A 26,469-nucleotide genomic window follows, 5' to 3' on the forward strand; every position below is an offset into this window, starting at 1 on the left:
ACCAACTTTTGCCAATATTAAAAACCTTGTTTTTTATAGCCTGTCTTTAGATATGGCACATATAATGTAACTCAAAAGGCCACTCTATATCAACTATGTACCAGACAGTGAAATTTGGCTTTGTATTAAAACTTTGCCCTGAAGAAATCTAGTATGGGTTGAAAAGGAAATGTTTCCCATAATATACACAGAGACATATATACAGATATGAGTATATTTGTTTAGAATATAAATCACTTAAACTAGTCAAAGTTGTTATCATTTATATGAGGAGTGATGTGGAAGGGGAAAAATAAAGTCACATCTTTTACTAAATCATATACTCCAAATATACATAAATTAAAACTATAATTTCATCTTTGGTGCTTGTGATATAATTAATCTCTCATATTTTACAGATTTATGTCAACATATCTTGCCACTGAAATGAAATTGTATTATGTATAGAGTATGAGCATATTATTTTTCACAGCTCTATAACATGGCACTGACTCAGCTGAAATCTGAAATTACTACATAGATATCATTCTAAATGTGGATTTATTGAAATAATGTTTTCAGGATCACAAGCAATGTGCATATTGTGCATAACTCCAAAATCAGGAGAAATAAAGACTTAAAAAACTTAATTTAGGACTTACTCATTTAAAATAGATAGGGTTATAATTAAATCATATTCCGTTTATTATATCCTTGACAAAGCAATATCTACTTTAACTCACTGGCACTGAGATGAATTTTGGTCTTAAATAGTAAGTATAGCACTATTCCCAAATGGTCATTGAAAAGCAGACAAATATTCTAGTGTTTGCTAGTACTAATCAAAATCAAGAATACAGACGGAATATGTGTGCTTAGACTACATAAATTGAGACATACGATCATAAGCTGCTTTAGTAATTGCTTTTGCTGCATTCTTCTGAATATCAGGGATTGTAGAGTTTTCTGCAAATACTAAGAGCTTCTTAAGACCCCCTGTCTGTTGAATCTGCACCATGGTGTCCATATCTTCAAGGCAATTGGCTATCACTGAAAGCGCTTCTATATGAAGGTCATTCAATTCCTAATAATAAAAGCAAACACAATTTTAAAAAGTTATACTAAAATAAACTTATACTTTCCAAACTTTACACAAGAGGAACTACGGTCAGTCAGAACATAATGTAATTAATTTTGTTGGGACAGAGGCCCAAGGAAACAGTTCTGCTTATTAACATAACATCACTCTCCCTAACCGTTTGCCCCATTTTTTCTCATCCTCCCTACTCCAAAGAGTTTTATAGATAAAAACAATTACTGGAAACTTCTGGTAATGGTATTCAAGTGAAGGTGCTCATATAACATTTCACCAAAAACAATGTTCAAATCTGGAGAAAAAAATTTTTGAAAAAGCAGACAGAAGCTGAAGGAAAGTATATTCCTTAAAATTTCCAACTGGTAGAGAGAAGTGTGTGAGTGTGTGGCTTTCTTGCCTGAGGAATCTCCCAAATCCCCACAGCAGTAGAAAACTGCAGCCTTACCTGAGCTAGAAATTTAAGATGGAAATCCTTAAAGTGAGAGAAACACAGAAAGATGTGCCACTGTCATGGGATTCCACACAGCATTGCTTCTGGTCAAGGAACTTACTTCACAGCAAAAGGAGTGTGGCGGTGGGCCCATACTCCTGGAATTCAAGGGCCTCACACTGGTCCTCATCATCCTAGAGCGGCTGGCTTGATAGAATGGCCTATTTGAGATTCAGTTACAGGGCAGCCAGGTGGCAATACCTTGTAGGTCTGGGGCAAGGTCCTCCAGGAGGCTGTATAAGTTCTGAATCGTATCTAGTACTAGAATATGGTGGGTGCTGTTTCTCCCATAGTCAGGGTTCATGGGCCCAGGAATCAGGAAATGGGAGGGGCACCACTCGTTATTACCTCTAGTGACCCACAGGCAAAATTTTGGCTGTCTGTGTGACCTTATGCTCTGCTGATCTAGAGGTCTTAGCTCCAAAGAGAGAAATGCTTCTCTCAGAAGACATGGAAAGAAAAGATTGCTGCCTGGCTAGTTTGGGCTCGTTATGCCTCTAAATCATCAGTCAAAGAAAGGAGTTATTGTGCTGGTTGGAGTGACTGATTCTTACCACCAAGAGGAAATTGGACTGCTACTCCACAATAGAGGTAAGAAAGAATGAATCTGGAATACCGGCGATCCCTTGGGGTGTCTTTCATTATTATTATGCCTGGTGATCAAAGTAGATGGAAAACTACAACAACCCAATCCAGGCAGACTACTAACTGGCCCAGACACTTCAGGAAGGACATTCAGGTCACTCCAACAGGAAAAGAACTAAGATGAGCCAAGGCCCTTGCTGAGGGCAAAGGGAATATGGAATGGGTATTGGAAGGAGGTAGTTATAAATACCCACTATGACCACATGACCAGTTATAGAAAAGAGGCTATAAGTGTTATGAATATTTCTTCCTTATTTTGTTATGACTATGTGTATATATGCAACATCTTTAATTTCTTCCCTCTTTTATTCCCTTACATAAGATATCTGACTTTAGAGCTAGTATTTAAGTATTGTTAATTTTACTTCATAGTATTTAAGTTATGGGATATCAAGGAGAAGAGTAAACATCATCCAAGGACTATGCATTCTATTCTGGGAAAAGTGTCAATGCATTTTCAGTGGTACACAGGATATCGGTACCATGTTTTTGTCTTTATTTGGAAATTAAGTATGATTTAAGATGTGTACGGGTGCCAAATTGGCAAGAGTGAATTTGTGATGGTTAATTTTTATGTTTTAACTTGGCTAGGCCTCAGTATCTAGATATTTGGTCAAACATTATTCTCAATCTAAAAAAATTAATTATTAATTATTTTATTTTATTTTTTTTTTAAATTTCTTTATTGATTAAGGTATTACATATGTGTCCTTATCCCCCCATTACCCCTCCAACCCCCCACTCATGCCCTCACCCCCCTGGTGTCCGTGTCCATTGGTTAGGCTTATATGCATGCATACAAGTCCTTTGGCTGATCTCTCCCCCTGACCCTCACCCTCCCCTACCTTCCCTCTGAGGTTTGACAGTCTGATCGATGATAAAATTAATATTCAAATCAGTAGACTGAGTAAAGCAAATTACCCTCCATATTGTGGGGTAAATTACTCATCTCGCTTTACCCTAGAGAAAATTATGGCGGACAAAGGTTAAAAAACTAATTCTAGCCATTTCAGGAAATCATGAAGATCATAAACAGTACTTTAAAACCTTAAATCTTCTTAACCAGAAGATTTTAATTAAGGTATAATTGACATATAGCATTATATTAATTTAAGGTATACATCAGAATGATTCAATATATTACAAATATAACCACAAGTTTAGTTAACATTTGTCACCTTACACAGTCACAAAATTTTTTTCTTGTGATGATAACTTTTGAGATCTATTCTCTTAGCCACTTTCAAATGTGCAACACAGTATTATTAACTATAATCACAATGCTGTATATTACACTCCCATGACTTATTTATTTTATAACTGGAAATTTGCATCTTTTAAACCTCTTAACCCTTTGCACTCGCTTGCTTTTTTCTCGATTCCTTTATTCTAATGCTAACTGTGTCGAGTCACACTCGACATCCGAGTGCAAAAGGTTAATCCATTTTGCCCCTCACCTATAGCAACTGCCATTCTGTTTTCTGTATGAGCTTGGCTTTCTTGTTTTGTTTTTTTATAGAGTCCTCATATAAGTGAGATCATATGGGATTTGTCTTTGTCTGACTTATTCAGCGTTATATCCTCTAGGTCCACCCATGTTGTTGCAAATGGCAAGATTTCATTCTTTTTATGGTTGAATAATATTCCATAGTGCATATATATATATATATATATATATATATATATATATGTGTGTGTGTGTGTGTGTGTGTGTGTATATATACATATATAAATATATATATATATACATATATATATATATATATAGGCTTATATATACATATCCTATCTAATAAAACAGTAATATGCAGATTGACCATCACTCCAACACACAAGATGGCTGCCCCCATGTGGTCAAAGATCTGCCCCCATGTGGACACAAGATGGCCAGCAGGGGAGGGCAATTGGGAGGGACCAGGCCTGCAAGGGAGGATGCATGCTAAGTTAAGGCCATAGTAGCTTGTATGCATGCTAAGTTAAGGCCATAGTAGCTTAGGGTGGGTACTTAATGGTGTCCTTATAAAAATTAGTGTCTTTATAAAAAGAGAGGAAATGACAGAGGGAGAGATTGCAGTACTACATATATATATATATATATATATAAATATAATACTAGAGGCCCGGTGCATGAAATTCGTGCACCCTCTCCAATCTGGGACCCCTCGAGGGATATCTGACTGCCCACTGGGATCAGGCCTAAACGGGCAGTCGGACATCCCTCTCACAATCCAGGACTGCTGGCTCCCAACTGCTCGCCTGCCTGCCTTCCTGATTGCCCCTAACTGCTCTGCCTGCCAGCCTGATCACCCCTTAACCACTCCCATGCCAGCCTGATTGATGTCTAACTGCTCCCCTGCTAGCCTGTTTGCCCCCAACTTCCCTCCTTTGCTGGCCTGGTCACCCCTAACTGCCCTCCCCTGCAGGCTTGATCGCCCCCAACTGCCCTCCCTTGCAGGCCTGGTCCCTCCCAATTGCCCTCCCCTGCTGGCCATCTTGTGGTGGCCATCTTGTGTCCACATGGGGGCAGGATCTTTGACCACATGGGGGCAGCCATCTTGTGTGTTGGAGTGATGGTCAATCTGCATATTACTCTTTTATTAGATAGGATATGTATATATAATATATATATAAGCCTAAGTCACCATTACAAATGAACGACAGGATGACTGGATGACTGGCCGGTAGCTATAATGTGCACTGACCACCAGTGGGGAGACACTCAATGCAGGAGCTACCCCCTGGTGGTCAGTGCGCTCCCATAGCCAACTTCCCACGATCCCTCCCCCTGGGCAGCCTGCCCCAATCAGCCCCAATCTGGACTGGGCAAGATGGCCCCAATCAGGCCAGATTGCCAGCCAGGCCAAGGAAACCCAGCAGTGCACAAATTCATGCTCCAAGCCACTAGTATATATGTTACATTTTCTTATTCATTCATTCACCAATGGACACTTAGGTCGTTTCCATATCTTAGCTTTAGTAAATAATACTGCAATGAACATAGGGGTGCATATATCTTTTTGAGTTAGTGTTTTGATTTTCTTTAGATAAATACCCCAAAGTGGAATTGCTGAGTCATATGGTCATTCTGTTTTTAATTTTTTGAGAAACCTTCTAGGAAATTTAAAAAATTATTTTACAATGGCCTTTATCATTAGTCTGATTTAATCAAGCTGATACAACTAAGTAGCGATAAACAAATTAGTCCAATATATTTAGTACCATGCTTAAATATAATAAAATTTTATTTTAAAAATTCTTCTAAAAATAAAAAATATTCTACAATTTATATTTTATAACAACATTTAGGAGAGATACATTTCCTCATAGATAGTTGAATAAATGTTTTAAATACCTTAGCTTCCAGGATCTTAATAAGGTGATCCATCCCTTGATTGTCTCTTAACATTGCTCGTGACTCCTTATCATTTGTAATAACACCTAAGGTTTTGAGAGCCAACAACTGAATAATTGGATATTCTGACTTAAAAAGCTCTAATATAGGAGGGATTGCATTTAGTTCTGGAAGTGTAGCTCGACACTTAAAATCCTGCCATGAAATACAAATGATCAAATAAGTAAATTTTAAAGCAAAATATAGCCTCAATAATAGAGAATTTCAATTTTCTAACAAAGAATATTCTAAGTTATAGTTTTAAAATCTTTCATTCCAGATTCCTTTTCAAAATAATTCATAAACCAAAGTAAGCAAACCCTCATTCGACAACACCAAAATATTCATTGTAACTATGCAGACATTATCAATAACAGGAAATAGACATATCTATGACTTATGCAGTATCTATTGTTTCTTTATTTTATAGCAAGTTCTTATTACCATGAATAGTATTACAATGAAAGCTATGCATAATGAAATTCTTTTCACATTTTCTGTCCTGTGTCAAATAGTATTTGATAAAATAGCCGAAACCGGTTTGGCTCAGTGGATAGAGCGTCGGCCTGCGGCCTGAAAGGTTCCAGGTTCGATTCTGGTCAAGGGCATGTACCTTGGTTGCGGGCACATCCCCAGTAGGGGGTGTGCAAGAGGCAGCTGATCGATGTTTCTCTCTCATTGATGTTTCTAACTCTCTATCCCTCTCTCTTCCTCTCTGTAAAAAATCAATAAATTATATTTTAAAAAATAGTATTTGATAAAATGAAATTATGGCATCAATTCTTTATTATCTTTATTCAAATGGATCGTTTATGAAATTCAATGCTATTTGCAGGCCCTGTGCATGCAAATTCACATCAGGTTTAGTTCAGACACATGACCTCTATTTAAGAAATTTACAATATCAAGGGGTCATTAGAGTCTAGGCAAATTGCTCTACATTGTCTATAATTTCGTGTGTGTGAGGTGGTAGGAAGGGGTTGGTTAGAGTGAACAATGGAGAAAACAAGACAAAATGCCATGAAAAGCTCCCAAGCTCTGACATTTTAAATCAAAATGTGGTAAATGTAAAAAAAGTATTAAAAGTGGAAAAGGCCTCACTTACAGCTTAGCTTTCCTCTCTCCATCCTTCAACTGTTAATATTCAGCTTCCTTCAGCCATAAAAATTGAGGGTTTCTGTGCTTTTTGGTTGAATAATATCCCCCCAAAATATAGGTTGAAGTACTAACCCTCAGTTCCTAAAAAATGTGACCTTATTTTAACAGGGTCATTGCAGATATAACTAAGTTAAGGCCATAGTAGCTTAGGGTGGGTACTTAATGGTGTCCTTATAAAAATTAGGGTCTTTATAAAAAGAGAGGAAATGACAGAGGGAGAGATTGCAGTACTACAGCTGCAAACCAAGAGACACCCACCAAGGATTGATGCCATCATCAGAGGCTAGTAAGAGTCAAAGACAGGTTCTACCCAGAGTCACAAAGGGAGCATGGCCCTCCTGACCCCTTGATTTCAGAATTCCAGCTTCCAGCACTGCTGGAGAATAAATTCCTATTGTTTGAAGCCACCCAGTTTGTGGTACTTTGTCACAACAGTCCTGAGAAATTAATAACACGATTATTAACTAGTGCTTCTGTTATGAATAGTGGAGGTCTTTTCATTCCTGTTTGTTGATTAAAAAAATAATGGGGAGCCTAGCCAGTGTGGCTCAGCTGCTTGAGCACAGTCCCCTGCACAAGAGGTCACCAGTTGGTTCCTGGATTTGGGGCTCCATCCCCAGTGGGAGGCGTGCAGGAGGCAGCCAATTGATGTTTCTCTCTCATCAATGTCTCTTTTTATCCCTCTCCCTCCTCTCTCTCTAATATCAGTAAAAACATATTTCTTAAAAATATTGCCAAAAAGAGCTGGAAAGAAACTTGGGATGTAAAACACACACACCCTTGGAGGATTATTTTGGCCTATTGAATAAGGTAAAGTCTTAAGTAACCAGAAAAGGGAAACAAAGCTGAGCTGTTTTTTCAGGATGCCCTTTTAGGGAGAAGCAATGGTAAAACCAGTCACTGCCCAGCCAAGCGCAAGGACTGCTGAGGCCACAAATGAATGCTTTTGCTGCCTTTGGCATAAGCCTCTTGGTCTCTCTTTTTCTGTATGATTCATCGAGACAGTTTACCCAGAACCCTCCCTCATCTTTGCTTTGCCATCTCTCCCTTTCGCACTCTATTGCTGGCTACTTACAGTGGTATATTTGTATTTTCAGTTGATCTAAGCTGATCAAATGTGTGTGGGAATTGTTCAGGAACCTGAGCAAGAAAAGAAGCAGAGAAGGATGTCCATAATTGTCCATAGTGTCAGAGAACTGACCTGCTGTGGGTGCAAGAGTGTGAATGTTGCCCTGGCCGGCTTAGCTCAGTGGATAGAGCGTGGGCCTGCGGACTGAAGGGTCACAGGTTTGATTCCGGTCAAGAGCACATGCCTGGGTTGCTGGCTCGATCCCCAGTGGGGGGTGTGCAGGAGGCAGCCGACCAATGATTCTCTCATCATTGATGTTTCTCTCTCTCTCTTCCTCTCCCTTCCTCTCTGAAATCAATAAAAAAAAATATATATATATTTTTTAAAGTGTGTGAATGTTGCGTTGGGAGGTAGGGGCAGAGGTGGGGAACAGAGGGCAAGCCAGGTTGGGGAGGAGAAGGTAGTCAGTTTCCATTACAAAAGAGAGCAGAACAGTGAGGTCACATCTTGCAATTGTGAATGATGAGTTCTGTTCCGTGTCCTCAACTCACAGGCTTTCACCAATAAATACACCTGTCCCCAAATCCTGAGACCCTGAGGAGGGTGTATATTAAAGCCACTGTGCTTAGGTCACCAAGCTTAGATCAATAGGTAACTGCCCAGGTCAAACCTAGTTAAACATGGATATTAGATTTCCTGTCTCAGAAGAAATACATTTTATCTAGTATAATCCCACCTTAATTTGTAAACCATGCTATTCTTTTAAAATTTAAAAATACATCTCTAAAATGCCCTTTCATGGGAGACAAATACTTATAAAATGCAAAAACTGAAAGGAATCTACACTAAACTTCCTTTATATCTGAATGATCACTACTAAATAGTACTAAGAAGTATTAATTAAAACCGGTGAGTTTCAAGCTTTTTGTTTTTAATAGGAAAGCAAATCCTACAATCAAATTTTGGTCAAAATACATTTTAGGAATGAAACTTACCTGAACCAGGTTGTAAATGCACTCAATGGAATTCTTCTTCACATCGGGGTCTGGGCTGCTCAGCAGTCTGATGAGAGGCTCTAAGCCACCGTGTTCAAATATTTGCACTTTGCTGGTATACTCTGCAGACATGTTTGCTAGGCAAAGACTAGCAAACTCGTGGATAACTACCTCTTCTGCATATGAAAAATAAATGACATGAGTATGCCAAATACGTATTCAACCATTACTTTAAAACATGTTCTGAAAACCAAAGCTCCACAAATCTTACCATGGCTGGAGCCCATCTTGGTTTGAGAGATTTAAATGACAGCTCACAATTGATATTTCTTAAGCAGTTTTAATAAGTAGTGTAATCAAGTGTGAAAAGTACACCAGCCCCATTTTTTAAAACACATATAGGATGCCAATTTACCTTCTGGAGCAAGCTGAGCAATAACAGAGTTCATGACATCTAACTCTCTTAACAGTTTTTTAACATCATCTACAACAGAAGCAAAATATTAATGTTTATTAATAATAATAATAATGGCCATGCCTGTTGATTAGTCCCTTATGAGATAGGTTCCGTTATCATTTTTTACAGATAAGGAAAAGGAGGCTCAAAACCACACCGAAAGTAAGTGGTGGGGCCAGGTGTCACACCCAGGTCTGCCTGACCCCGGGCACACTCTGGCCTGTGCTCCTTGATCACTGAGCTATTATGCTACCTTCCAAAACACTAGAAAAAATAACCATAAGACTGCAAAATGTGATTAGAACATATGCCAAAACTGGTGAGTTATCGTGCCCTACACTTGTTTAGTATATAATAGTAATTCCTTTTTTGTTTTGTTGGAACAGTGTTTTTAAATCTTGATTTTAGTAAAATTTATACAGAATACGCATAAGCATTATCTTCAGCCTTTTTTGTATTAATATATCTTGTTTACATTTCATTTCATTTCATTATCAAAATGCCAAAAATGCTTAATGATAAGTACACTGATTTCTTTAAAGTTCACTTTTGTGTTATTTATATGAGCCTAATTAAAGCTAGACAGGTATGGCCATGCTTCTTTTTTGCCATCCTTAACCCCCCTTTTCTGAGAAATACAGCATGGCTGCTACTTTCATTTTGCAGTTTTTCTTTTTGGTCAGTTATTTTTGTCTGTAAGCAAATATTAGCATTACCAAAATTTTGGAGAAGTTCACTTTGTAACAGCCAAAACAGATGGTTGCTGGATGAATTCTTCCACATTAATTGCTGGATATTCTTGCCTTTTTTTTTTTTTTTTTTTTTGGATACCTTTTCCTGTGAAATTCAGGGATGTGGCTATTCTTCAATTTATCTGTTTCTGTGCAAAATTGCTAAATGAGGGCCAGCAAAATGATAGCCAGCTACATGTATGTGAATACGCCTGAAGTACAAAAAAATAATTGAGCTTCTGAGAAGTGTTGTGTCCCAAGGTGGAGGAAATCATTTTAGAGTTGAAACTCATTTAAAAAATACATTATCTCCACAGGCTAAGAAATAATAGGTCATCCTGAGTGTTCCGGTGAACTGTGGAGATGTGCACCCTCTGGAAGAACCCATTGGTATTCTCTTCTCTTACGAGTCCAGTGTGTATTGCTAGGAATGATTTTTGGGAAGGCCATAACAAAGTCTCCTCTTTTTCTGGGCTTCTAGGTCTCCAGGAACATTCCCCATTCGGTACACAAAATAACCTTCCACGAAGTAAGCTTCAAAGTTTCTGCTGCATCACTGACCACGAGGTCCAGAAGATTCATGCTCTGTGTAATCTCTGCACCTCTGACTTCTCTGCGGGAAGGATCTGCTCCCCCACCCGGGGAGAGGCCCCTTGCTGCATCTGTATGTGACACCACATCTTGTTCTGTCAGAGGATTCTCTGTGCCATGAAATCCCTTTCCGCCTACGAATGTAGCCCAAATCTGTTCAACAACAGATCCCTTAAGTCCATTCACTAAACCAGTTCCTTATGGTTCAATGGACAATTCAGATTCACTGGCAGCTTTTGTAAATTGGTGGCATCGTTGATCAACTTATTATTCTGCTTTTCGGCAGCAGATTCAAAGAATCTTTTCTTGAGGTTAAATCTGCAAAAATATAATGGATAAGCTGCTACTTCCATCACTTTAAACACAGTATTGATCTCTGTCCCCTTCTTTTTCAACAGAGGAAACTCTCAGATATGGCAACTGAATAGAATTTCCAACTTGTGGTTTGGTCACATGAACATGTTCTAGCTAAACAGTGTGACACCTTCAAATTTAGTTGTTTCAGAACTGCCAGCACCTTATTTCCTGGAGTACATTCATGCAATCTGTTTTACTTGCATTCTTATTTACATTTTTTCCTTTTTATTGAATTCACTGGGTGACAATAGTTAACAAAATTATACAGGTTTCATGTGCACAATTCTACAACACATCACCTGAACATCTCCTTCCATGCCATTTATCCCCACTATACCCTCCTCCATCTCTCCCACCATCCTTCCCCCTGGCAATCACATTGTTGTCGGTGTCCATTAGTTTTTGTTTCCTTTCTTTCTTTCTTTCTTTCTTTCTTTCTTTCTTTCTTTCTTTCTTTCTTTCTTTCTTTCTTTCTTTCTTTCTTTCTTTCTTTCTTTCTTTCTTTCTTCCTTTTTTTTCTCAATTCCTCCCCTCCCAACCCAGGCTCCCAATATGCTCCATTTCCTGACAGCTCTCAGCCTGTTCTCTATCTATGAGTCTGTCTCTATTTTGCTTGTTAGTTCATTTTGTTCGTTAGATTTCACATGAGTGAAATCTTATGGTACTTATCTTTCTCTGACTGGCTTTACTTAGCATAAGAGTCTCATAGTCCATCCATGTTGTCCCAAAGGGTAAGATTTCCTTCTTTTTTTACAGCCAAGTAGTAGTCCTTTGTATACATATACCACAGCTTTTTTTATCCACTCATATTATTGAGTGCTTGAAAAACACATGAAGAGACAAATTTCTGAAGAATCAGCCATTTTTTAAGACTTCCCAAGGATGATAAATTAACTGTGTATTTAGAGATTATTCTGGAAACATGACTTTTCATTGAGATCAAATGACTGCTTATCTTTTGTTCTAAGTTTTCCATGGGCATGTGTGAAAAATGAAGCAATAGCTGTTAATGGCTCTCTTAACAAAAAAGGAAATTCACACACAGATGAGGATGCCATGTGTTTTTTTCATGTCCACAGATAGAGCAAACAGAAAATCAGTTCAGTTAATCCCAAAAAATGGTTTGTGTGTGTTGTTTTTTCACCCAATTCATAGAATCAATGGAAAGCTCTCAGAAGTTCATTCAGCATACCTGAGACTCGAGCACTCAATGGAGACCTTGAAGGCAGTCAAGTTCTTTCCATTGTTAAGCTTGTCGGTTGCAGACTGCACTGGCCCTAGCACTGGTCCTTGTCTAGCAACCAGCTTACAGAATATGGCTTGGTAGGTCTAAGAGGGTCAATTCATTTAGTACCCAAATGTAACAATAATTCTTAATATTTTGGGATCACAGATTCCTTTAGAAACTCATGGAATTCCTTTTATAAATCTTCTCAGAAAAAAAGTTTGCAACCAGTTTGGAGGGCTTCACGGATTATAAACTTCTCATAGATTGGAACATGAGAATACAAAATAAAATGAATAGAAATTAAGAGCTAAGTAAGCAGGAAAAAGTCATAGAGAACTAGACATTAAACTAGAAAATATAAGTATAAACAAGAAATTATAATTCTCCTTTCCAAATGAGATGCATTCCCCCCCAATATCATTTAGAAGGAGAACCTGACTTAGCATTCACACTAATGTTAAGGATCATAAAAGATTTGGTGAGTAGGAAGTCTGCTAAACTATGAGTCAGAGAGTAAAGTTCCAATTCTAGAACTAATCTTAGTTCTGTTAACAGCCACCTGCATGACTTTGGGCCAGGAACCTAATCCTTTAGGGGTAATTCTTGTTTTTAAAATGAGGAGTTGTACAAGAGGTGTTACAAAGCACCTGTGGTTCTCAAATTCTGTAGTGTGTAAACAGAATAAAAACATAAGAAAAATTTTAATTTTCCTTTTTTTGGCTATAAATACATTCAACACAGCACATTCAGTATGGCAACCCTTGATATAAATTTATGAAGTCCCTGCAATATAAATGATTACTACTTTATTTAACTTCTCTGTGCCTCAGCTGACTCATATGTAAAGGAAAAAATAATAGCACCAACCTCGTTAGTGATTTAATACATAAACAGCACATACAATAATGCCTGGTAAGTACTACGTTAAGTGTTGACCGATGTTATCATAATCCAAGTTGGTGGAACACCTACTCCCTCACGACTGTCCTCATCCTGCTGTCTTCCCCAGAAACACTCCCAGAGCCCCAGCACAGCCACCGTTTGGAACTCCTGCAGTTGCTGCCAGAACCCCCTCCACTAAAATTCCTGATGGAATCCGGTTTCTCCCCCACACAGGTGCTGCTGGTGTAGTCTCTGCAGCTGAGGTGGTAAAGGCACGGATGCCAGACAGAGCTTTCTTCCCCCTTCCCGCCCCCGCCTCCACTCACAACTGTCTCTGAAGACACTAAGGCCACGGTCCTGCTGGACACCACAGCATAAGGAGACGCCACTGCCTTTGACAGGGTCCAGGGAAAGTGAGGGAGAGGGGGGCAGGACTTCGGGGGAAAGTATAATACAGGGAGAAAGTCTGATAGTTTTAGCCAAGTGCTATGATAGAGACATGTTCATTCCTAGAATCCTGAGGTTCATGTTAGAATTCAGTCTCCACCAAGAATATAATTTTTTTATTATAAACTAGAGGACTGGTGCATGAAATTTGTGCATGGGGGGGGGGGGGGGGGTGTTCCCCTCAGCCCAGCCTGCACCCTCTCCAATCCAGGATATCCCTCTCACAATCCGGGACTGCTGGCTTCTAACCGCTCACCTGCCTGCCGGCCTGGTCGCCCCCACCTGACCCCCCTGCTGGCCTGGTCACTCCCAACTGCTCCCCTGCCAGCCTGGTTGCCCCATGCAGCCTACTGTTCAGTCGTTCATCTGGTTGTTTCGGTTGTGACAGCCCCTGGCTTTTTATATATTAGGATTACAAAGCTTTTGTTGGGTAACTCAGAAACCTACCATTATAGCATGAAAATGACTTACACGTGAGAACTTATCCTGTTCATTAGTGAGGGACTGCCTTTATTTGCATGATTTTGGTCAAACTGATATTCTAATAAACATAACAGCATATCTTAACTAATATTATTGCTCCACCCTATTAAATATATGAAAATATTCAAACAAATAATAGATCTGATTTAAATGCATATCTGAATTTATTTTTGGCAAAATATAGTTGGTGGCTTCAAAGAATAAATGTATCAAAACTCTTTACCCTGAGTTTCCTTCACTATGAAATACATATGAAGAGTAACTTATATATAGTCAGGCAAATTATATTATACTAACTCAAGAAAAAAACTATTTCAATTTTAAAAGACAATAATTGCTCTCCTAACTATTAAGTCTGGAACATCACCAACTTAGAGAGCATTTGCACATATTTTTATATTTTAAAAATATCCCTTAAAATATGAAATCATACATTTGATACATCTTACTTAACTTTTTTGTTAACATTAAAGTTAGTTTAAATAAAATTAAAATAAATCTCTTAACATTAAATTTACAAGGCATTTATGAGATTACTTATTTTAAAAAGTCTTTACTTACTATTAGAAGCCATGATTCCAAATATCATAGTGGCATTTCTTCTTACAATTTTGTCTTCATGGGTGAGCAGTTTAGTTAAAGGTTCCACTGCTCCAAGTTCAAGGAGGGTTGTTTTATTTTCCTCACCTGACATTACAGGTAAAATAAAATAATACATGGCTACCATCAATTTCACCAAAACTTCTTTGTATTATTCCAATTTCTTATTTGCCATCTGCCTTCCCCATTCCTCTCCTTCCAGATGTCTTTCTCCCAGACTCAACTTTAGAGCACAGGTATCCTGGATGTCTGCTGCTCTCCCTTCCCCCATGTTTACGAAGCTGGCTTCCTCTTGCCATTCAGTTCTCAGCTCACCCTGCGCCTCCTGAGAGGTCTCCTTCCCCTGTCTGTCTAATGTTGTCACCACCTCCAAGTCTTCCTTATCTCTCTTTCTCCTGCTTTATTTTCTTCATACCACTTAATGACCTCTCTGCATGGTTTGCCTACTCCGCTATAACTTAACTTTCCATGAGGACAGATACCCTTTCTGTTCTATTCCCTCACATCCTCACTCAGTGCCTAGCACAGTGCCAGTCATGTGATGACATAATTAATTGAATAATTGCTTAGTTAGTTATAAAATTAATTAACATTCATAGGAGTATGTTATTTATTTTCTATTGCATGATGGTCTCGAGTTCTTTGTGCTATTGATTTTTTATTTAATTCTATTGTGGCATGGCATATTTTTTATCACTGGAATTCTTTTAAATTGATTAAGGCTTGTTTATGGCCCAGAATATGGTCTATTTGAAAAATGTTCTCTATACACTTGAGAATAATGTATATTCTGCTATTTTTGGAGTGCTTTATAACTATCAATTAGGTTAAATTAATTAATATTGCTGCTTCAATCTTTTAGTCTTTTAATGATTTGCTATTTACTTGTTTTTTCATTAATTGGGAAGTGGGCATCAAAATCCCCAGCTACAATTGTGGCTATCTATTTCTCCTTGAATTTCTAGTTTCATGTATTTTAAAGATGTGCCATTAAGTAATGACTGTTTAGGATTTTTCATAGCCTCTTGATTAATTGATTCCTTTATCATTATAAAATGACTTTCTTTACCTCTGTCCTATACTTTCTGTCTACTTTTATGATATTAATAAAGCTACTCCATCTTTCTTTTGTTTGGTGTTATCATAGGATATTTTTTCATCCTTTTACTTTAAAATAATTTGTGTTATTATATTCTAAGTGCATTACTTGATGGTGGCATGTAGTTTGGTCTTGCTTTTTATCTAAGATAACACTGTCTCCCTATTAATTGAAGTACTTAGATCATTTTACATTCAATTTGATTTTTGATAGGGTTAAATTTGCCATCTTGTGATTTGTTTTTATATGCCCCATTATTCTTTGTTTTCTTTTTCTATTTCCCTTCTTTGTATAAACTAAATATTTCTTTTTTAAAATATATTTTATTGATTTCAGAGAGGAAGGGAGAGGGAGAGAGAGATAGAAATGATGAGAGAGAATCATTGATCGGCTGCCTCCTGCACGCTCCCCACTGGGGATTGAACCCACAACCTGGACATGTGCCCTTGACCAGAATCGAACCTGAGACCCTTCAGTCTGCAGGCCGGTGCTCTATCCACTGAGCCAAACCAGCTAGGGCTAAACTAAATATTTCTTATGATTCCATTTCATTTCCTTCATTAGCTTATTTGATATATTTTTGTTCTGTTATTTTACTGTTTGTATTAGGGTTTGTAGTATACATCCTATGACAGTCTACTTTCAAGTGATAATCCAAGAACCTTACAATAGTATACTTCCATTTTCCCATTTCTACCTTGGTGCTGTTGTTGTCATATATCGTATTTGTCTGTTTCAGACCACAATATATGATTATTATTTTGGTTTAAAATAAGCAACTTGCTTTTTTTAAGTGATTTCAATAATAAAAAAAATCTTAAATGTTACTATTTCTAGTACTCTACCTTTATTCTTTGTGTAGATCCATATTTTTATGTGGCATCATTTTGCTTTTGTCTAAACTACCTACCTACTGTACCATAGTTAGCAGTGTGGGTCTGCCCTCAATGAACTGCTTTTAAGATTTTCTCTTTATCACTGATTTCAAGCAATTTGATTATAATGTAAGTTGGTGTCATTTTCTTCATAGTCATTGTGATTGGTTTTTTATTTCTAATCACAGTTGACATACCTTATTATATTATTTTCAGGTGTACAGCCCAGTGATTGAGTTTTGGTGAGCTTCTTGGATCTGTGAGTTTGGAGTTTTCATCAAATTGGGGGTATTTCTGACTATCATTTCTTCAATTTTTTTTCTGTCCTTTACTTCTTTTAGAGATTCTAGTCACACATATATTGGTTTACTTTCGATTTAGTTATTCATTTATATCCTCATTATGGGTTATATTTTCCTGCTTCTTTTTCATGCCTGGTAATTTTTTATTGGGTACCAGACATTGTGCATTTTACCTACTTGAGTAATGAATATTTTTGTATTCTAGAAATTTGTTCTGGGATACAGTTATTTGGAAACAATTTGAACCTTTTAGATCTTTCAGAACACTGCTCAATCTAGGGTTAATTATTTCTAACTACCAAGACTCTGTATTCTGCACAATGGTCCATGCATCCTGAGGTTTTTGGTCTGGCTATAAGAACAAGCACTATTTCTGGCCCTGTGTGAGCACCAGGCACTGTTGCCACTAATCCTGTTGGATTCTTTGACTTCAAGTAGTTCTCTCACATGTACATGCTGATCAGTACTCAGCTCAATAACCGACTGGGCTGCTTTGCAGATCTCCAGAGCTCTCTCTCCGTTAACTCTATCCTGAAAACTCTTGCTACCTTTGTACCCTGAACTTTCAGGTCTGTCTTCTCAATTCAGAGAGTCCAATAGGCTCTGCACAGGCTACCCCTTCTTGTGCTGTACCTTGGAAACTCTGAAATCAGTAAGCTCAGGCAGTCATAGCACTTCTTTCCTTTGTTTTCTGTCTCTCAATGGTCACTGTCCTTCATTGCTTAATAGTCAATGTTTTGCCAACTGCTACTTCATATATTTTGTCTATTTTATTGGTTGTTTTGGTTAGAGGGTAAATCTGGACCCTTACTCCATCTTGGCCAGAAGGCAAAGTCCCATCATTTATCTTAAAAACTATTTCAGAAAATACTGCTAGAATAAAACACCAGACTTAAAATAACTTCTATATTGATTAAACATAAAATACATGCCTATCTATTTATTTATCTCATGTCATATCATATAAAAGATGATATGTAATTAGGTACATAGGACAGCCAGGTGACTTATGATGATTCTATAAGGCTGAATGAGACTTATGCTACCATAGATGCATAATCCAATGTCTCCATGAAATTGATCCAGTATTCTATATAATCTGTTCATAAACTATACCTTCCAGAACCACTCTGGATTTTGTCTGGATTCCCAATGATGACAAGAGTGACATAATGAGATGAGTATTTTATCATTTGCTAACTGAATATTTTTTTGTTCTATCATACAAGTCCTCAACCAATGTTTAATCATTTCTTTAAAATCAAATTGCTCCTTAGTTTAAAAGATCTTGTTAAAAATACACTAAACTCTTCAAATAGTCACAATTAAAATGTTATACAGTATAATAAAAATCTAATTTTATCACCATTTGGAATGAGTTAAAGTATAATAATCTTTTATGTTTGTAAATCCTCAATGGATAAATCTCTCAATAGAATTAGACTTGTAACATTTACAATGTTTTAATAAACTTTATTTTTTACAACAGTTTTACTTTCACAGAAAAATTGCAAAGATAATACAGAGAGTTCCCACATATCCCACACCAAGTTTCCTCTGTTATTAATATTTTACACTAATTTTGGTACATTTGATACAATTTGAGCCATTATTGATGTTATTATTAATTAAAAGCAATAGTTTATTCAGAATTCCTTAATTTTAGCCTAATATTCTTTCTCTGTTCCAGGATCTTATCTAGGATTCCCCCATGAGATTTCTTATCACATACCCTTAGCTCTTCTTGGCTGTGAGAGTTACCCAGGATTTCTGGCTACATATTTGTATAATGTCCCTGAGTGGGAATTTTATTCTTTTTAAATAATAATTAGACTGAGGTTATAGGTTTTGGGGGAAAATACACAGAAGTAAAGTGCCATTTTCATTATATTGTGTCAAGGGCACTTGACTTATTGACAAGATTATCAACATGATTTATCACTGTTGATGTTGATTTTGATCACTTGGCTGAAGTAGTTTTGCCAGGTTTCTAACTATAAACTTATTATTTGTCCCCTATTTCCTTACTGTTCTCTTTGGAAAGAAGTCAGTAGGCACAGCCCACACCTAAAGAAGTTATATTTTGCCTCCTGGAGGGCATAGTATCTACATAAGTTATTCAGAATTCTTTCGCTTGGGAGGTTTATCTTTTCTCTTCCATTTATAAACTCACCCAATCATTTATGTATTGAAGTATACTCATGGATATTTATGTGCTACTTTGGGTTATAATCCAATACTACTTTATTTTGTTGCTCAAATTGTTTGGCTTTGACCACTGGGAGCTCTTTCAGATCCTGTGTCATTTACAATTTTTTAAACAATGAAGTCTTCAAAATGACTCTTCTACCCAGTGAAAAAATTACTCCTTAAGATTAAGTTAGGCACTTAGGGAGATACATTACTTTCAGGTAATGCAATAAATGATATTCTGGTTGTCTGAAAGAATTCATCTGACAAGAAGTACGTTAAAGACCGGGGAGAAAAGTGCCCCTTATGTAGTAAATATTTTAAGCAACTAATGACATAGAAAGACAAACTAAAAAAAAAATCCAAACCTTTTAAAGCAAACTTATAAATGGCTTCACATGCTTTGGCCAAAATTTCTTCTTCAGGAGAATTAAGCATTAGCACCACAGTTGCTACTTTTTTGCTTTCAATTGTTAATGGATCAAACTGAAATGCAGAGAGAGAAATATCAGGTTCACATTTGAGCTTTGAAAAGCACATAAAAAAATGAATGGTGTCTTGACTTAAATAGAACACAATCTTACAAAAAGGATGTGGTCACTGCTCAGTAAATGCATTGTAAAGTTTTTACTTAGAAAGCATCATTAATACAGAGACAGCTGTGCACACGGACAGCTCTGGAATACCTGGCGTATGGGGGAAAGAGCAAAGCATTTTGGAGTCTGGCAGACTTAGCCTCTCAATTTAGCCATGTGGAATCAAACAAGTTACGTAAGCCATGAGAATTTCAGTTTTCCTTTCTGTTTAATGGGCAAAATTATTAAGGAGAGAATTAGATCATCTACATACCGCACTGAGCACATTGACACATAATAGATGCTCATTAAATAGCATATGACAGTATAATTCTTAATCAATACACAAGAATCCTTGAGTACCTGTATATATTAGTTGCCCTGACAGTCTCAATAATCTGTACCTGCTTTCTGATTACTACACTCTTTCTCGGAAAGCAGCTATTACAATTGAAAACCAATAGAAAACAATATATAAAAAATGTAAAATTGGAAAAAATCTGGAACAGAGGAAATGATAATATAAAGAAAAAGTATAGGACTGTAAGAAGACCTACTAGTATATCCTGCTGTGATCTTGAGAGTCCTGAGAATCCATGTGCAGCTGAATGAACCTATGGACTTTCTTGGTCAAGAAGAAGATACATTATTACACAATTTCTATTCCATTTCCAGAGACAGGTGGAGGAGGGAGTTCTGCTTACGCTAAAGAAAAAAAAAGTGGCCCTAGCTGGTTTGGTTCAGTGGATAGAGTGTCAGCCTGCGGACTGAAAGGTCCCAGGTTCGATTCTGGTCAAGGGCACATGCCCAGGTGTGGGCTTGATCCCCAGTAGGGGGCATGCAGGAGGCAGCTGATCAATCATTCTCTTATCATTGATGTTTCTATATCTCTCTCCCTCTCCTTTCCTCTCTGAAATCAATAAAAATATTTATTTAAAATTATGAATTTCAAAGCTTTAGCTGGTTCTTAATGGATAGCTTATTGTGTTTTAGGATAACAAAAATCGATGTTCAGTTATAGGTAGAGGATGGAGAGATAGATCAGTCTGAATAACAAAACAATTGTGTGAGGTTGGAAGAATGAAGAAGACAGAGAAGACAGCAGTGAGCAGAGACCTTAAAGGACATTGCTGGGATAAAAATTCTCCTTGGAGGGGAAATGGCTATTGGATTTTAGGGCAGCATTATCCAGCATCCAAAGTAAGCTGTCGTTTGTGTATGTCTGAATAAACTAGAAGCTGTAAGAGTTATAAAAGTCATGTTGCTCATTCTCAAGCCTTTTAGACTCTTTTTGGAGAGACAAATCTTCAGTAAAAGTTGGCCGTATACTCCAGGCTTGTAACACTTGCAGGTGTCCAGTGGCATGACCAGTGAGAATAAAATGGCCTCTAGCAGAGCCGACAGCAATGGCTTGGATGCCGGCTGCAACCCTGATCAGGAGATCTTGAGGACCTGGAAACCCACAAGGTTTTTTAATTGAGGACTTCCAAAAGCATTTTGGGATTGAAGCTTGAGAAATATTTTATTTAGGTACTAGAGGCCCAGTGCACGAAATTTGTGCACTGAGGCGGGGTGTCCCTCAGCCCAGCCTGCACCCTCTCCAATCTGGGACCCCTCAAGGGATGCCGACTGCCCGTTTTGGCCCGATCCTATATGGATCGGGCCAAAACGGGCAGTCGGACATCCCTCTCACAATCCAGGACTGCTGGCTCCCAACTGCTCGTCTGCCTGCCTGCCTGATTGCCCCTAACCACTTCTGCCTGCCAGCCTGATCACCCCCTAACCACTCCCCTGCCAGCCTGATTGATGCCTAACTGCTCCCCTGCCAGCCTGTTTGCCCTCAACTTCCCTCCTCTGCCAGCCTGGTCACTTCTAACTGCCCTCCCCTGCAGGGTTGATCGCCTCCAACTGCCCTTCCCTTGCAGGCCTGGTCCCTCTCAACTGCCCTCCCTTGCAGGCCTGGTGCCTCCCAACTGCCCTCCCCTGCTGGCCATCTTGTGGTGGCCATCTTGTGTCTACATGGGGGCAGGATCTTTGACCACATGCGAGCAGCCATATTGTGTGTTGGAGTGATGGTCAATCTGCATATTACTCTTTTATTAGATAGGATAGAGGCCTGGTGCACTGGTGGGGGCCAGCTGGTTTGCCCTGAAGGGTGTCCCGGATCAGGGTGGGGGTTCCCTTGGGGCATGGGGCGGCCTGAGCGAGGGGCCTGTGGTGGTTTGCAGGCCAGCCACGCCCCCCTGGTGACCCAAGCAGAGTCCTTGGTATCTGGAATTTATTTACCTTCTACAATTGAAACTTTGTAGCCTTGAGTGGAGGCTTAGGCCGGCAAGGGCAGGCAGAAAGCTTGGCTTCCTCTGTTGCCTGGGAAACCCAAGCCTCCCTCCTGCTCTCTGTGGCTGTAGCCATATTGGTTGGGTTTATTTGCATACTCGCTCTGATTGGCTGGTGGGCATGGCTGGTGGGCGTGGCTTGTGGGTGTAGCGAAGGTATGGTCAATTTGCATATTACTCTTTTATTAGGTAGTATTAGAGGGTAGCCCCAGAATGCCAGAAGGCTTGGGGTCTCTGGGTTACAAATGTGGCTTAGTGACCACCTCTTTTTTAATCTGAAAAATTAGGGAGTTGGATTCTATCTCTTAGATCTCATCCAGATATAAAATTCCTAGGATTCTAGGAAGTACAAAAACATATGGCACAGATAATAAATGTTGTGATGAGGAAGGGGAAATTATTACAAACTGGGGTAAATGGAGAAAGATCCATGGAGGTGGTAGAATTTAGAAATAATTTGAAGAATGGATAAAACAGAGTAGGATGAGATAAGGAGGAAAGATATTTAAAAGGGGAAAACAGCCCTAGCTGGTTTGGCTCAGTATATAGAGTATCAGCCTGTGGACTCAAGGGTCCCAGGTTCGATTCTGGTCAAGGGCACATGTCCGGGTTGTGGCCTCAGTCCCCTGCAGGAGGCAGCCAATCAATGATTCCCTCTCATCATTGATGTTTCTATCTCTCTCTCTCCCTTCCTCTCTGAAATCAATAAAAATATATTTAAAAATAAAAATAAAAGGGGAAAACAATACTAGGAAGGTTTAAAATAGGAATGAATGTTGTATTTGTAGTGATAAAATAGGAGCTTGACTAAATAGAAAATATATAATAGGAAGTAGAAATAATCCTATCTAATAAAAGAGTAATATGCAAATTGACCGTACCTCCACTACACTCACCAGCCAATCAGGAGCGAGTATGCAAATTAACCCAACCAAGATGGCTGTGGCCATGGAGCTGCAGCAAGCAGGAGGCTTGGGTTTCCCCAAGGCCCAGGCCTACACTCAAGGCTACAAAGTTTCAATTATAGAAGATAAATAAACCCCAGATACCAGGGCCTCCGCTTAGGTCACCAGGGGGCGTGGCCGGCCTGAAAACCACCACAGGCCCCTCGCCCAGGCCACCCCATGCCCCAAGGGAACCCCACCCTGATCTGGGACACCCTTCAGGGCAAACCAGCTGGCCCCCACCCATGCACCAGGCCTCTATCCTATCTAATAAAAGAGTAATATGCAAATTGACCATCACTCCAACACACAAGATGGCTGCCCCCATGTGGTCAAAGATGGCTGCCCCCATGTAGACACAAGATGGCTGCAACAAGATGGCCAGCAAGGGAGAGCAGTTGGGAGGGACCAGGCCTTCAAGGGAGGGCAGTTGGGGGCGATCAAGCCTGCAGGGGAGGGCAGTTAGGGGTGACCAGGCTGGAAGAGGAGGAAAGTTGGGGGCAACCGGGCCTGCAGGGAAGGGCAGTTGGGGGCGACCCAGGCCTGCAGGGGAGAGCAGTTGCGGGGGACCAGGCCTGCAGGGGAGAGCAGTTGGGGGCAATCAAGCCTGCAGGGGAGGGCAATTAGGGGCGACCAGGCCAGCAGAGGAGGGAAGTTAGGGGCAATCAGGCTGGCAAGGGAAGCAGTTAGGCATCAATCAGGCTGGCAGGGGAGTGGTTAGGCTGGCAGGCAGAAGTGGTTAGGAGCAATCAGGAAGGCAAGCAGGCAAGGAGTTGGGAGCCAGCAGTCCTGGATTGTGAGAGGGATGTCCGACTGCCCGTTTAGGCCCAATCCTAAGTGGTCGCGACCCACAGGTTGAGAACCGCTAGCAGGATCACCTAAGACCATCGGAAAACACAGATATTTACATTACGATTCATTAACAGTAGCAAAATTACAGTTATGAAGTAGCAACGAAAATAATTTTATGGTTGGGGGTCACCACAACATGAGAAACTGTATTAAAGGGTGGCGGCATTTGAAAGGTTGAGAACCACTGATCTAGACCCTCCTTTCAACCAACTTTCTATTGAGGATAAACAACAAGGAAAAGGATTATGACACTAGAAATTTATACCTGGCTAAGTGATCATTCATACATGAAAAAGACATGTTTAAGCATTCACAGACTCAACAAGTATATCAAAAACTCCAGCCAGAAGTGGGGAGGACAAAATATAAAAACAATAGTGCTGGATTGAGACAATAAAATATGTAGTTAAACTCAATTACAATGATGTTGTGTATCATAATGTAATTTTAAAGAAAGGATTCCTGAAGTAATAATGACACATTATAAGAAAGAAAAAAAAAGCTAGATTCTAGTTTTTTGGGTTTTCTTTTCAACAAAACTCGGGTAAAGGAAATTTTTGGTAAAGGGAACAGGACTGTTGACTGTTATTGCTCATTATTTACATTGATAAAAATACAGGTTTAGATATGTGTATCTTTAAAAAATATGTTTTTATTGATTTCAGAGATGAAAGGACAGGGAGAGAGAGAAACATCAATGATGAGAGATAATCATTGATAGGTTGCCTCCTGCACATCCCCTAATGGGAATCGAGCCTGCAATCTGGGCATGTGCCATGACTGGGAATCAAACTGTGACCTTCTGGTTCATAGGTCAAGGCTCAACCACTAAGCCATACCAGCCAGGCTAGATATATGTATTTAAAGGCTACAGATGAGTAGTAGGAGTTTCCCAAAAGAGAAAGGTTAACAAAGGAAAGTTGCTCAATTCAGAAAAAGAAGATACAAAAAATACAGCATAAAAACATAGCAAAGAAATACCAAAAATGTAATGTAAAATGATAAAAATAAAATAAAATAAATCAATTATCTAAATAATTATCTATATGGCAAATAAACCTTATTAAGATACTAAGATTGGGTTAAAAAGCAAACTCTACTCTGTTTTTTGTGTACTGACAGATATTTCTTTCACTTGATTTTTCAGAATACAATACCTCTCTGACCAAGTTACAAAACATTTTTATCACCCCTGAATATTTCCTCAAACTCCTTCCCCAAAACCCTCCCAGAAAGGTAACCATTATTCCTACTTTCAAAATCATAACTTAGTTTTTCCTGTTCTTGAACTTCATATAAATGGAATCACACAACATGCATTCTTTCACATCTGCCTTCTTTAGTTCAGCACAATGTCCCTCAGATTAATTCATATTTTCATATAATTGAGTCATATTTTTATGGCTATATGGTATTCCATTGTATGGATATACCAGTTTGGCTTCTTTTATTTCAGTTTGAAGCTATCTATAACAAAAACGTAATATGCTAATTAGACTGGACAGGCAACGACCTTCCGGACATCATTCCAGACGTCCTTCCAAAAGAAGCCATGATGGCGGGGGCTGAGGCAGAGGCAGAGGCAGTTAGGGGTGATCAGGCAGGCAGGCGAACAGTTAGGGGCGATCAGGCAGGCAGGCAGGCAAGCAGTTAGGGGCAATCAGGCAGGCAGGTGAGTGGTGGTTAGGGGTGATCAGGCAGGCAGGTAGTGGTTAGGGGGGATGAGGCAGGCATGCAGAGTGGTTAGGGGTGATCAGGCAGGCAGGCGAGCGGTTAGGAGCCAGTGGTCCCAGATTGCGAGAGGGATGTCCAACTGCCGGTTTAGGCCCGATCCCTCTGGGGAATTGGGCCTAAACTGGCAGTCGGACATCCCTCAAGGGATCCCAGATTATGAGAGGGTGCAGGCTGGGCTGAGGGACCCCCTTCCTGTGCACAAATTTCATGCACCAGGTCTCTAGTCATAAATAAAGCTGCAATTAATATTCTCGTTCATGTATTTTTGTGAATATATGCTTTCATTTCCCCTGGGTATATTCTGATGAATAAAATTGATGAGTCACAAGGTAGATATATATTTACCTTTCACAAGTACTGTTGAACAGATTTCTAAAGCGGTTTTATCAGTTTACATTCCCAACATTTATTAGTAAGAGTTCCATATCCTTACCAACACTTGGTATTATCAGTCTTTTTAATTTGCCTTTCCACACCTCTTCTGGTATTCTTAAATCCATCTGCTTTTTATTTAATTAAAAAAAATTTTAATGTTGACATTATTGCAGGAGTCTCCCTCCCCACCTTTGCCCTCCTCTCTCCTCCCCCCCCCCTTTCCCCTTCCTTGGCCTTTACCAAATTATTGTCCATGTCCATGGGGTATACATATATGTTCTTTAGCTATTTCCTTCACCTTCTTTATCCAGTCACCAACCACCCCTCTCCCCTTGGGCACCAGCCAGTCTATTCCATGTATTCATGCTTCTGGTTCCATTTTGTTCATCAGTTTATTGTGTTCATTAGATTCCACATATTAGTGAGGTCATATGATATTGTCTTTCTCTGACTGGCTTATTTCACTTAGCATAATATTCTCCAGGTCCATCCATGCTATCACAAACAGTAAGGCTTCCTTCTTTTTTACTGCTGCATAGTATTCCATAGTGTAAATGTACCACAGCTTTTTTTCCCCCACTAGTCTAC

General features: G+C 39.0%; 1 protein-coding gene across 2 annotated transcripts in view; it reads right to left on the reverse strand.

Annotated features, from left to right (window-relative positions):
- The window catches only part of ARMC3 (armadillo repeat containing 3), an 89,327-nt gene that overhangs the window by 51,939 nt on the left and 10,919 nt on the right, over window positions 1–26,469 (reverse strand). For both annotated transcript variants that reach the window (XM_054722715.1, XM_054722714.1), the window contains exons 3-8: window positions 19,434–19,551; window positions 14,561–14,686; window positions 9,239–9,307; window positions 8,824–8,999; window positions 5,563–5,757; window positions 880–1,063 (exon numbers count right to left, since the gene is read on the reverse strand). In XM_054722715.1, coding sequence (XP_054578690.1) covers window positions 880–1,063; window positions 5,563–5,757; window positions 8,824–8,999; window positions 9,239–9,307; window positions 14,561–14,686; window positions 19,434–19,551 — 868 coding nt within the window. The remainder of the gene's footprint in view (window positions 1–879; window positions 1,064–5,562; window positions 5,758–8,823; window positions 9,000–9,238; window positions 9,308–14,560; window positions 14,687–19,433; window positions 19,552–26,469) is intronic.

The sequence above is a fragment of the Eptesicus fuscus genome, chromosome 2 (genome assembly GCF_027574615.1).
Source record: "Eptesicus fuscus isolate TK198812 chromosome 2, DD_ASM_mEF_20220401, whole genome shotgun sequence".
NCBI lineage: Eukaryota > Metazoa > Chordata > Mammalia > Chiroptera > Vespertilionidae > Eptesicus > Eptesicus fuscus.